At 35.8% G+C, this 13,613-nt stretch overlaps 1 protein-coding gene across 3 annotated transcripts; it reads right to left on the minus strand.

Annotated features, from left to right (window-relative positions):
- Positions 1 to 2,235: 2,235 nt before the first annotated feature.
- Positions 2,236 to 11,319, minus strand: LOC130969624 (zinc protease PQQL-like). Of its 3 annotated transcripts, none has more exons than XM_057895436.1 (21): positions 10,994 to 11,319; positions 10,550 to 10,796; positions 10,336 to 10,461; positions 9,787 to 9,924; positions 9,569 to 9,703; positions 9,222 to 9,479; positions 8,984 to 9,121; positions 8,817 to 8,886; positions 8,499 to 8,712; positions 7,304 to 7,409; positions 6,181 to 6,414; positions 5,071 to 5,235; positions 4,839 to 4,988; positions 4,664 to 4,755; positions 4,316 to 4,397; positions 4,110 to 4,193; positions 3,920 to 4,036; positions 3,727 to 3,837; positions 3,405 to 3,485; positions 2,920 to 3,114; positions 2,236 to 2,813 (listed from the first exon to the last, which is right to left on the minus strand). In XM_057895436.1, the coding sequence occupies exons 1-21, from the start codon at positions 11,206 to 11,208 to the stop codon at positions 2,733 to 2,735; spliced, it is 3,039 nt and encodes a 1,012-aa protein (XP_057751419.1). In that variant the 5' UTR covers positions 11,209 to 11,319; the 3' UTR covers positions 2,236 to 2,732. The 3 variants fall into 3 exon arrangements, with proteins under 3 accessions (XP_057751419.1, XP_057751420.1, XP_057751421.1); XM_057895437.1 differs by having other exon boundaries at positions 10,550 to 10,791; positions 10,994 to 11,317; XM_057895438.1 differs by lacking the exon at positions 10,994 to 11,319 and having other exon boundaries at positions 10,336 to 10,475; positions 10,550 to 10,723.
- Between the last annotated feature and the right edge of the window lie 2,294 nt (positions 11,320 to 13,613).

Genomic DNA, 13,613 nt, shown 5'->3' on the forward strand with positions numbered 1-13,613 from the left:
ACTTATAGTATCTCCTCAAATCAGTTAAAGCGTCATATTATATAATCAAATTAATTTGATAACCAAATTCAATTAAATTAATAAAAAAAGGAGAATTTAAACTTTTCTATTTTAATTTACACTTATTTATAAAAGTTTCTTCTGGATTATAGCAATTTCATACCCCAACTAAACATTTTTATAACTTATAATTCTTGAAACATTATTTATTTATTTGTTATTTTTGTTGATTTCTTCTCTACGCTTGTTTCCATGTTTATCCCTTACTCACACACAATCGATTTCTCGTCTTTTAATATTTGATTGATCTTCCATTTTCTTCATTCGTACATTTCAAACGTGTTGGTTTTGAAAACTATATTTTAAAAAAATTAAACTCGCTTTCAATATTTTAAAATTGTATTTCAAATATATGAAGTTTAAAATACCCCAATAAATTTAAAATAGAATTCAATTTGGATACGTGTAAAATAATCTTATACGTACATTTAATTACGTAATAATGTGTCAAAAAAAAAATCACTACTATTTATATTGTTAGGACTAACAATGAATAAAATAGAATAGAATTTAAACTCTACCTTAATCTTATTTTCAAATTGAACACTTTTAACTCAACCCTACTCTACCCTACCTGCAAGTTGAAAAATCTTATCCGGGTTAAAATTCTCAACTCTATTCTATTCGACCCTACCTGCAGAAAAATCAAATTTTTTTCAACTAAATACAAAATTCAATCATTTCATTTTTCATACATATTAATAAAATAAAAAATAAAAAATTAAATTCAAATTAAAACTAAAAATAGTAAAATCTTAAAAAAATAAGACAAACAAAGATAAATGTCTCGTCATTCTTTTTGTAACTCTAAATTCTTGCAACATTCCTCTTTAAATAACAAACGTACAAAATTAGTAATTAAAAAATGATTAGTTTAGTAGTTATTTTAAACTTTTACAAGAAGAGATTATGGATTCAATACTCACTTCTTTCACTACATATATAATTTTTAAATAGGGTTAACCACAAAAAATGCTCTCAAATTATTCAAACGCTGACAGAAATGCACCCGAATTTTACTATCGAAAAAAATACCTTTAAATAATTTAAAAACATAACAACAATACCCAACAGTGAATATAAATTTTCAAAAAATGCCTTAGAGATTGAATTTTGATATGATTTCTTACAAGAATAATTAAAAAAATGAGATATTATTATTCTTAAAATTTGATAATTTTTTTTAAGTATATATTTTTTGTGATTTTTTAAAAGTATTATTAGTTGTTAACAAAAAAAAATTACAAAAGAAATATATACTCAACGAAAAATCACCAAATTTTAAGAATACTAATATCTCATTTTTTTAATCATACTTGCAAAAAATTATATCAAAATTCAATCTCTAGTATATTTTTTGAGAAATACATATTTAATGTTAGATATTCTTGCAAAAAAATTAACATTAAATATGTATTTCTCAAAAAATACATTAGAGATTGAATTTTGATGCAATTTTTTGCAAGAATAATTAAAAAAATAAAATATCATTATTCTTAAAATTGTGATTTTTTGTTAAGTATATATTATTTTATAATTTTTTAAAAATATTATTAGTTGCTAACAAAAATAATTATAAAAAATTATATACTTAACAAAAAATTACCAATTTTTATATATAATAATATATTATTTTTATAATCATACTTACAAAAAATTACATCAAAATTCAATCTTTAAGGTATTTTTTGAAAATATATATTTACTATTGGGTATTGTTATATTTTTAAATTATTTGAAGACATTTTTGTCAATAGTAAAATTCGGATATATTTTTATCAACGTTTGAATAATTTGAGAATGTTTTTTGTGGTTAACCCTTTTAAATATATATTATAATATATTAAAAGGTGGATAGGATATCCTTAACCCGTACCCGACCCTACCTGCAACAAATCGAGTAAACAACCCTATCCGATTAGGTTAGCTAGGGTTCATATTACCAGCCCTATATACATTGCTAAGGTAAATAGTCAATAAAAAAAACAAATATAATTAAATAATTGTCTAAAATATTTTATATTGTCAATATATCAAAAATTCAAAATTAACAGAATATAGCCATAGTTCTGTGAGGTTTAAAATCCTAACAAAAGTGAAAATAAAGAAATTTGAATGGAAAATAAGTAGAAAAGAAATTGATTGAATAAAAATCAATTTAACTAACGAATAAAATTTGAAAGATTATTTTGACTATTTACTTTGAATATAACATAAGAAATTTAATAATACAAAATATTCTATAAAGAAAATATTAAAATTTATATATTTAAGAATAAATGAAAAAAAAATAAAAATAAAAATAAAAACTACGCCATGCATCACCAACTAAAGAAACCAAACTTGGTAATACAAATGTTTCCCCATCATCCCCCCACCCCCCTTGTGTGTGTAACTGTATGAGTTCCGTTCTCCCTTTTTTGAGTAAAGGTGCGAGCAAGGTGCATGAACAACTCTGTGCAGCAGCATAAATCAATTAAAACATGTTTCTAGATCTCATTGAGCCCAAATAGAATAAACATCTACCTAATTTTCCCCCTAATTCACAAAAACCTGTGTTTTTGAATGATCAGTGCTCATGTTCATATGTACGTCTTATGATATCTTCCGTTAACCTGAAGAGTGAAGAAGCAGTTGAAATTTGAAAACTTACGCTCCTCTAAACACGTGTGCTACTTGCTACTTTGGGCACTCCGTGAATGTCTCCACAAACTAATACCAAGAACCACCATGGCAGCGATTCCTACTAAAATCTGCCAGAAAAATAAAAGATAGTAATGAGATAGATTATTGTTGTATTATTATATTATTATAGTCCGGCCAAAATAAAACCTGGCGAGGGGCCTGAATGTAACTGACCGTTGCTTCTCTGGCATGTCCTGTTAGCGTAGATTGGAATGCTGATTTCAGTAATTGGAAAGGAGATGACTTGGGCATTAGGATTACCACAGTATACTGTTTTTTGCAAGGATATGGCAGCATCCTTTGCAGGGCCAACTGTGCAGTTCTTGGTGTCAAGGAAGATCTAACTTTTCTTCGACCTTCATCCTGAATCTGAACCAGGGGCTAATTTCAATATCGCAAATTTCAATGTTCATCTAATTAAAATGAGTAAATGTATTACTTCGTAACCAATGCTGTAATAATTTGCCACATTCAAACAGATCATATTAGAGGGGGCTAAGTTCACAAAAAATAAAAAGTATTCAACTGCAGTCTAAATTCTATCCCAAACAGAAAAGGCATCTGAGTACGATGATAGCACCCGAAATAAAGCTAGAATTGAATATTAATGCTTTGGTGATCTTATAATGAAATGGAAAATACACAGTAATACCACTAACCTCAAAAGAAGCACCAACATCATTAGCATAGACTCTCGATTGATAGCTGCGTAAAATCCTATCCAGCCAGAAATAATTTTCCTGAAAGAACATACTGAAATAAGAAAACGATACAGGACGGATGTTACTTGTACCCCTTTAAATCTTGAATTTGAATGCACATGGGGACATAAGAGATGAGAGAAGAACATGTGTTTGACTTGTATCGTTGTCTACAGTTGATATGGTAGATATATGAACTTCTATGTCTACCTCACATATTTCGCTGCATCAACAGCTTAGAACAGGTTATGATGCTAATAAAAAAAACTGTTAAATCAACCTGCAATCCATTCTCATGAGCTCTTTGCTCAATTTCAAGGATGGTTGCAACATCTTGATCAGAAGGCCCTTCCTCTTGAAGGCACAAAATTTCATCTAAAGCAAGATCCACCTGTAAATGATTTACGAGACAGTAAATTACACTGAGTAACTATATTGAAAGTTTAGCTATTTAGCATATGCAGAATACTTGCCAGCTTGGAAGATATCTCTGGATCACAAGAGAAGTTTATGCTAATGTCACCACGAACATCACCTATTCTTGAGGGTTTATTACCACCAAGGAATACTGAAACACCAACAGAGTATATCTGGTGCACAGAAGTAGTGCCTAAGTATACAATTAAAAACAACTGAAGGAAAATGCAGGTAACATGTATACACCTGTCCATGCTTGAAACGGAGAACTTGCATTATTTTTGTTTCAATAAGCTTGCTTAGGAACCCAACAAAGTGGATTTCTTCCACCTGCAATCATGCCCCATGCCCCAATCCCCCACATATGCCCAGTAATGCATAAATTCCAGTAAGAACAGGTCGTCTTCAGATAACTGCATAAATTCAGCATACAAAAAGGAAAGAGCACATACCAGGGTTCCATTCTTCATCTCCACGGGAAAGCATAGCTGCACCAAACATTGTGCTTCCACCATAGGACTCCGAACCACTTCTCTACAAGCACAAAGTATGTCATATATGGAAGTTCACATTATCTTTTAAAAGTGAACCTCAGTGTCCACACAAAATTGAAAGAAACTAGTAACACCCAGATTGTCAAAAAGGCACAATACTGTCTTTTGCAGGAGATGGATGTACATAATCATGGTCATTTTCCTTTAGAAAGAATGCAGTACATTTGAGAGCCTAAGAATAATTTCACATCTTTTCCTGCAGAAGCAAAACTACTGAAAAATTACTACATTTTTTCTTGTAAATACCTAGAAATGGTCGTTGGAAAAGTGAAAGGCAATCCTTTCAGTTCATCACGGTTAAAATGCATAATAGGTTCAGCTGGCCTTGGTATTCCACCCTGCAAAGAATTTCAAAAGAAAAAATTAATAGTATTCAATATCTCCTGGCTTTAAAGAAATGAATTTCCAAATTTTAACTCACTAGGTACTGCAATATCAAGGGCATTGCAATGGTAGGTTCAATATTCCCAACTATCACAACAGTAAAAGTTGATGGATCTCTGAAACATTTGCTGAAGTAGTCACAGGCTTTCAGTGGATCAACTTTTTGTAGGTCACTTTTTCTAATAGGCTGCAAGACAGGTAGTTAGTTGAAAATCAAGAGCAGTCTTACTTAGTCAATGGTTTAAAGTAACACCAGAAAATAATCATACCCTGAAGAAATAGGAGTTTCCATAGTTGAGCTCCTTTACACGGTTTGCAAAAGCAGTATATGGGTCCCTGTCTTGAGCATAAACTGCTTCTTCAGCCATTTGCATCACTATTTTGACATCTTCTTCGCCGGGTGTTAAATTGGTTGTAAACAACTGATAGACAAGCTGGAGAATAATTTAAAGTGATAAGTATAGACCAGTGGAAGTCACATGTGGCTGATTTAAATGACAGGAAAACATAGTTGCAATTAAATCTAGTACTAGACACACCACAGTGATCATTTGAACTAATCTTACTATAAACATCAACAGTTCATGTTGATTTAGCAAACAACCCTGTCCCCCCTCACCAGAAGACCCCTGCTGTTCAACCCAGGTTCTTTAAATGTCACAAATTATGCAGCAGACTGGGTTATGCAATAACAGTATGCTGCAATCAGAAATGAGGAAAATTAAAATATACATATTATAAAACAGCTGAGATGAAGCACATTCAAGTGATTGTTCTTTGGAGTGCTTCTTTAACAAATGCATTCAACTTTAACACACAGCTACCACTGACAGGATTAACAAATGCAAGGTTTTTTCCAAAGGTGTTGGGATAAAAGGAAGAAAATACAACAAAGCGGCAGCTAATCAAACATTTCAAGCTGAAGCCACTACGAGCCACAAGGATCACAAGACTTCAAAGAATTCAGACGAACACCTATAATATAAATCATTTGATGAATTGTATGGTCACCAACAAAGACAAAAAGCTAGCAGTAAAATTACCGGCTTTGAGGGATTACACAGCAATAGGGCATAGTACAAAATCAAGTGATGGCAAAAGTTACCTTATAGAGGATATTCACATATTGGACTGAGGTGTAGAACGCAAAAAGTATTTGTAGGGTACACATTAAACAGATGAAAAAATGGAGAAATATATCTCACATATGAATGCCTTACCTTATAGGTCATTCAGAATATGTTCTTGCTTTAAACATAAACATGTTGATTTAGACCTTACTAAATGGTTTAAATCTTCTCACTTGGTCATGTGACTGCTTTAATTTGCTAGAAAATCATAAACTCAATACACAACTTTCATAATTGAATCAAATGTACCTGCAAAGCAGTTTCCAGGTCAGTAGGTGAGCAATCACCAGAAAAAGTTCTCATATATGCACCAATCTTGGTACCAACTTCAGCTCTCTTGCCAGCAAGCATATCCATTAGGACAGATGGTCTATAACCAAAGACGCCAATTTCCCCCGCAATGGTTGCTCCCATAGAGCAAGAGAAATACTCGCTCTCTGGGAGCTCAGACAAGCCTCCATATGAATATCCTGTGAAGATAACCTGCTGAGAAAGTATTAATTCATGCTAAAATGGCAACATTACTCCTGAGAGCAACAGTATTTCCAGATTCCTAATAATAATGTATGTGCATAAAAATCAAATCTTGCCATGACAACCAGTATATACAGCTGATCATGTATTAACAGTAACTTCAGTTTCTTGGAAACTTAAAACAATGATATCTGTATAACAGTAAAAAGATCCATAAATAAAATTAAGAGAAAAGAAGCATTTTCTCACGAATGCTGTTAATCCCACCAAAGATCACAATAACGAAAGAAAAGGATGAAGAAAGAATCAAACAATGATCTAAGACACTTGGCATCTGCAATAATTAATATTAGCACTAGTAGTATTTTGCCCTTTGAAAAAACAGCATAGATATTATCTCCCAAAATCTCTACAAAACTTTTCACACTTACAGTACCACACAAGTAAATTTCAATTTTACAAAATTAACACCTTAGATGTGTAAATTATCTGAGAATAATTATGACTCCTAAAAATTAAAAAGCATTTTTTCCCCCTAGCACTTCGTTGAGTTGTTCTATTACAATAAAATTCTCCATCTTATCACAAAAAGGGCACCCGGTGCATAATGCATCCCACATTATCGCAGGGTCCGGGGAAGGCCCACACCCGAAGGGTATAATGTACGCAGCCTAACCTGATAATTACATCAATGGCTTGGACCCGTGACCTTGAGGTCACATGGAGACAACTCAACCGTTGTTCCAAGGCTCCCCTTCTCTCCATCATACTAATCATGCAATTTAATAAAATTGCAAGCAGGTTGTCAATCAGTGATGTAGTAATAATAGATCACTGTCCGTTTAAGCAACATGTATTAACTATCATAAATTTGGAAAGAAATTCCTGAGAATTGAACCTGATCATCAAGAAAGTCTGTACACTTATAGCAGATCCGCATGCCATTTGACAAAAATAGTTCAGCAGCTCCAATGTTTGGATAGTCCCTATCTGCCACAACATGCCTGATTTAGAGAGATGAAAAAGGGAAATGAGATACGGATATGTTATTTCCGAAAAATAACTTAAAATAGAAGAAATTGACCCAGATATTAGTTTGGCCCTTCATTGCAATAAAATCCCAGCTGGTTAAGCAGATTATATCGGCATTTTAGTACTTCACAGAAAAACAATATTTTAGTGAAGGAAATATGCCTTAAAAGCATAATATGAACAATCAGGTCCTGTCCTACAGGGGAAAACAAAAACAGGCAAGCACTTCCCTTTCTTTGGGTTAATAAAACAGAGCTAATGGCCAAACACAACAAAGGAAACAGTAAAAACAAAACAAAACATCTCATCTCGTGGAAAATCCCTTACTGGAACTCTAGTCAACAATAAATCTATTATCTTAACAAGATGTGCAGAGAAACAACCAAAAAGTAATCCAAACAACCATAATATTTGCCAAGGAGAATGCACTTCCTTTATTTTACTCCAGATGAATCCAAGTAGTAGTAGTTATACAAGAACCAACAATGCTTAATTCTTCTTATACTAGAATTATCTTTGATAATCACTAAAACTGCAAAGATTAGTGAAAGGTATCAGGCTTGAGTTCAATGAGGGAGAAGAGAGTTTGAGAGAGAAGAGAGTTTGAGAAGAGTGTAGAAGATTCTGATTTGTGATTATTGAACCGACTGCAGAGAGAGACTTATTACACTGTATTTGTAGACAAGGATTAGTTTAACTAACTTGTCCTAGCTGGCACAGTTATAACAAACTCTAACCAATTCTAATTACACTTAGCAGACTGGTATAACTCCAACTACTTCTTACTGTTATCAATTAGCACACAGGAAAACCATGAAGAAAATTAAGGCACGTCAACAACTCTTTCATAATAACATGAAGTTTGAAAGACTAAAGTAGGCTATCTAGGAGCTAGTGAATAACTGCAGAGTACACACTTAGTGTTAATTGACAATAATTATTATCACTGCAAGGATATGTGCACATGTGAAACACCTTAAAGACTGATTCAAGTAACGAAAGATATTTAAGAGCCAAGAGTAAGTTAGGAAAAGGGTAAAATCTTTTGCGGTCAAACTCACCCCATATTTGGCTTTGTAGAGACAATCTCTTCCGGTACATGTTCGTCATCCCAAGGAGGTATTCTACCCTCTTCCTCCAGAAGATTGACTTTCTTTACAATATTTTTTAGATCATCAACTACAGAAAACGTCTGGGGCTCAATTGTCTTAATGACACAGCTGCATGATGTCCTTAATTTGTCAGAACATTTAGAGAGCTCTGCTGCCGTTATATCTAAAATGTTATTAATTAATATAAGTCAGTTGCATGGCCTCTCAAATTGGATTCATGCACAGATTTAATATAGGAAGATAAAAGAAAATGATATATCAACTCACGTGGCAGAAGAGTTTTTTGGAGCTGAGCCTCATATTCAATCCCAACAACAGGTTCATTGTGGAGAAAATGCTGTGGGGAAAAAAAGAAAGTAGAAAAACTTATTCCCAAAACATACAATTTGTTGCAACACATTTTGATGAGCAAAAGAAAAAGAAGACAAATATACTTGTAAATATTCGTCTCTTAGGCTTGTAGATTGAATTTGATCCCGCTCCAAATAGGCAGATTCAATTTCTGACATCAGCAATGCACGAACAATAGCTATTTCACGGTCTGAAAAGCCATGAAGCCGTACCCTTGCAACCTAAAACATAGCTTCATAAATTAGGAAAGAAAAAGAGAGTAAAGAGTGGAAGAGGAAGAAAGCGAAAGAAAAATAATGCAGCCCTCAAAATAATAAAGACCTCCATTAACATTGATTCGAGTGCGTCAATAGTCCCTTTTCCTTTGCAAGATGCAGTCATTATATTAGCCTTTAATGGACGAGTTAGAACATCAGCAGCAGCTGAGCAAGAGAAATAGGGTGGATCCTTTCTGCGTGATATCTTAAAGAATCTCTGGTTCAATGCATATAGGAACATGGATTCTGCAAGTAGGTTTCTGTAGTCTTTCACTGTTTTAAGCTCGTCTGCTGGCATTTTATAGCTAATCATCACTGCAGACTGTTATTAGCCAAACCAAGAGTAGCATGTTAATTTCACACAAATAGACTGGTCACTGAAGAAAGGTTGTTGATTCATTACTTACTTACCCCCGCAGCTTCAGATTCAACAAAACATGAAAATCGTGGCTCTTCATGTGATGGAACCTGGAATGTTGGTATAAGTGGAGGATCAGGTGCAGGGACCTTTTGGCCAAAGTGGGTCTTTATCAGCTCCACTACAGTCTGAAATTGTGGGAGGAAGGTTAGCATAAGCCATGACCAAAACAGCACATTCAAATTTTTAAAGAGATAAATTACAAAAGAACCTCTGCATCAGAAAAATCTCCAACTGCTATCACAGCCATATTGCATAAATGGTACCACTTCTTGTAAAAGTTTTTCACAGTATCTGGAGAAACTGTCCGAATCACTCTCTCTAGTCCAATTGGTAACCTTTCGGCATACTGCAATCAATCGAATGCTTTTACAAAACAACATAATTTTATAAAATTTCCAAAAATCACATCTTATCTACAAGACCATTTTAACATCATCCAATAGCAACTTGACTTTTCTAATCACATGAATTTGGTAAGATCTCATATTAAGTATATATTCCAGCAAAACTAATTGACAATAAGAAGAATCAACAATAACAACTAAGTCTTCCGTATTAGGTAAAGTACCCTACATATATCCTGTCATACATCATGTCAACAAGAAGAAATGTATAAAATATATGAAATTGGAAATAAACACCCATGATTATTGGAATGTGAGACGAGTTTGAAAATGCTCTCTAAACTTATCAGTTATCACCAAATAACAAATAATTGTGACAGACTCATTAAATTGTTTGTGTTCAATAGAGGTACCTTCGACCCTTGCATCATCAAGACCCAATGAGCATCCTGCAGCCTTCCAGTGGCATTCCTAGTCCCTCTGTACTCCTCCAAGACAGCTCCCCTTTCTTTCTCCAAGTCCTCTTTCGATACTCTAATCTGCAGAAAACAGCCTAATCACAACAAATAAAGTAAAAGAGCCTCCAAGACTGACCAACATGGAATTCATAGCCGCTAGTAAACATACCTCAGAGCTGAACTCAGCCAAAACCGAAATGGCCTGAGACAAAAGCTCAGGCTTGTCAACGGGAACAAACATCTCATAGACGGTGTCATCGGCAGAGGTGGCGGCATTTTGACAGGCGCCGAACTCCGCTCCAATGCTCTCAAGAAACTTAATGATGTCATGATTAGTGTACATCTTAGTGGCACTGAAAGCAAGATGCTCCACAATGTGAGCAACTCCACGCTCATCCTCTTCTTCCAGAACTGATCTGCCCGTAAATAGGAGGTTTCGTTCATCATCAATTTCACAATCAGCACGCGAACATAATAAAAAAAATTCCAAAACTGTAGTCGCACACAAGAACAGGTGAGAATGAGGATGAAAATGAAAACTGCAGTGGCGAAAGAGGGGAGGGGGGAACCCGGAGAAAAGGATGAAGTGAGAAATGAATTAGATTTGGAATACCCGACGGTGACGGCGAGAGCGAGAGCGGCACGCATGCGGGGCTTAGAATTACAGCGGACGTAGTAGCGGAGACCGTTGTCGAGGGTGCCGAAGAGGACGCCCACCGGGTGGAGGGGGAGGGGTTCATCCATGTCGACGGTGACCATTTTGAGGGATCGGAAGCCATGCTTCTTGGATATCGAAGATGCGTCCGCTGGACCCGGAAGCAATTCCATTTCTCTTCTTCTTCAGTCTTCACTTTTAGGCTTCAGCTCGAAGCTACCAATTACCACTCTGCGCTGTACGGCCCCCTTTCTTTTCCTTTTTTCTTTTCTTTTCCCCCTTAACGTAGAGTGACCTTGAGTCGTTGACACATAGTTTAATGTAAAACGTAAATTACAAAAAGAGAAGAAAAGAAATAATAACAATAATAATAATAAAGAAAAAAGAATGAGGAGTTTCTACCTTGGTTGGGCTAAAGCGCAATGTATTAGCTTGCAGTTAGCACTTCCACAGCTTGTGTCTAGACCTGCATCATCCATAATCCACATCATAATCCAATAATTCATATTCAACATCTTAACTACAGATTCTCAATTGGAGGAGTGGAAAAAGCCCAATTAAAGTTATTGATTTCAATTTCCTAATGTTTTTGTTGTAACTCCAATCCAACCTATCTTATGTAAACACATTTCAATTTGCCGCTGCAATCTCGGGATAAGTCCCTCTCCAAAATGGTTGTAAGCAATGCATGTGTAAGTGTCGGTGTAGCCCAACAAAATCACAAGAATTTGCAAAACAAGCAAAATATCAACATTAAAGTTCAAAAGGAAAAAAAAAGGAAAAAGAAGATCAACATTGATGAAAGTAACAAGTTCAACTTGAATTATGTTCGATTGTTTACCGGGATGGATGGTCGGTTGTACGGCTAGGTTTGAGCAATGGTGGGATGTTAAGAATCTGGACCTAGGCACGAGCTTAGCAAGGGAGAGTGCGGCCACGATCGTCAATAAGTCGGCGAGTGAGGCCACCTGCAAGGACACTCCGATTTTAAAGTAAGTGTCCGTACAATAAGGCGGCTAATTAGGGTAAAAGGTGACGTACCTGAGGAAAGGGTAGGTCCCCTTCCTTTATCCGTACTATTCAGGTGGGCCCTTTCGTTTGGGTCCCATGTCTGGAAGCATCTACCAGCTGTCTAGAATGCCAGCTGTCCAAACCTTCACTAGGGGATGGCATCATGTGAGGTATGTTGACTTGGGCGGGTCGGGGACCCGCCGGGTCAGAAATAGGTCAGGTGTACCTCCAGTCTTTATTGGACTAGGCCAGAACAGTACCCCCAACGTGGCAAGCTGTGAGAATCGCAGTTGGCACGTTTATCTTACTCATGTATTCTCGTGCAACTGTCTTCACCTGGTCGTGACTTCGTTTGCGGGATTTGTGCCTCTAGCGCGTGTGGGCTTCCCCCAACTGTTGCTTAGGGTATCGTTTCGATTTTCGTTCCCAGGGCATTTAATGCCCTTTACGAGAGATTTGAAAGCAAGTGGAAAGGTCCATTTTACCCTAGCCATTCAAGCTTCTTCCTTGACAGTTACCATCCCCACACTCATATTTTCCGTTCGTTTTTCACTTTCTACTTCCCTTTTTTCACTCCCTTTTCAAAACTGCTACTCACCCCCCCCCCTTCGACATTTCTTTTTCCTCTTGTTCTGCAATTTGCTGCATTCGCCTCCATGCCATTTGTGAATCTTGCGCTATTACAATTTTTTATTTCATCTTCTTTTGTCTCAGATACTGGTAAGTGAGCACTCTTTTACATTTATTTTGCCCACTTTGATGCTTCTTTTGCCGTTATTATCACATTTTGCTGTTGTTTTGCTTTGACGGAACTAGTGCCTATTAGCTAGCTCTTAGGGGGTGCCGTAGGTGTTTCTTTTCTGGATTTAGACCTAGAGATGGTATAATATAGGATAGTAATGACATTGAAGAAATTAGTTTTAGTTTTGGCTTAGCCCAAGCTTCCGACTTCGTGAGATTTTAACATAAGTGGTGCCCCACTGTAGGTATGGCACAGCGACCTCATGTGAATCGTTACACCTGGTGTACCACCGACGTCACGAGCACATCCTCTAGAGTGACTGCGAAGTAATTATAAAAGTTTTGCAATTTGGGAGCATTATGCGACGATGGTCCCGAGAAAGCCAACTATTACATTTTCGTGCCAGGCCCTCAAGAACATGTTTGTTAGCTCAACCTCGAGGCTCCCCGAGTTCCTGACTAGATGTGGGTGTATAAGCCCATGTTCACAGTTCTGGGAGTTTGTCTTCCTTTTTTTCTGTTTGTTATAGGCCTCTTAAACTAGTGTGACGTTGCTCCCTCGCAACTCCATCCGAACAGCTGGGTAGACATCTGGTGCTTCAAGATGGTTTGCGAGTACCTGGAGCTCCCAGCCTCCATCAACGTTTTCCTCTTCTTTTTCTTGCTTACAAATTCCTCCCGAAAGGGTAAGCATAAAAGGGGTACCTTTCCTTTCGAACTGTGCAAAACTGGAAAATCTTCGATTTCTTCGAGGATTCATTTCATGTTTTAAAGAAACTTTCTTCAAGGTAAGGCCAGCTCGAGATCGTCACCCTTTTGGGAGAAA

This window comes from Arachis stenosperma, chromosome 3 (assembly GCF_014773155.1).
Source record: "Arachis stenosperma cultivar V10309 chromosome 3, arast.V10309.gnm1.PFL2, whole genome shotgun sequence".
In the NCBI taxonomy this organism is placed as follows: Eukaryota; Viridiplantae; Streptophyta; class Magnoliopsida; order Fabales; family Fabaceae; genus Arachis; species Arachis stenosperma.

Bases quoted from the DNA above. Each gene is read 5' to 3' on its own strand.
- LOC130969624 (XM_057895436.1), bottom strand. From the start codon at position 11,208: ATGGAATTGCTTCCGGGTCCAGCGGACGCATCTTCGATATCCAAGAAG. The intron at 9,925-10,335 runs GTACCTCTATTG...GATTGATTGCAG, and splicing joins TGATGATGCAAGGGTCGAAG to TATGCCGAAAGGTTACCAAT. The intron at 4,756-4,838 runs GTGAGTTAAAAT...AATTCTTTGCAG, and splicing joins CCTTGATATTGCAGTACCTA to GGTGGAATACCAAGGCCAGC.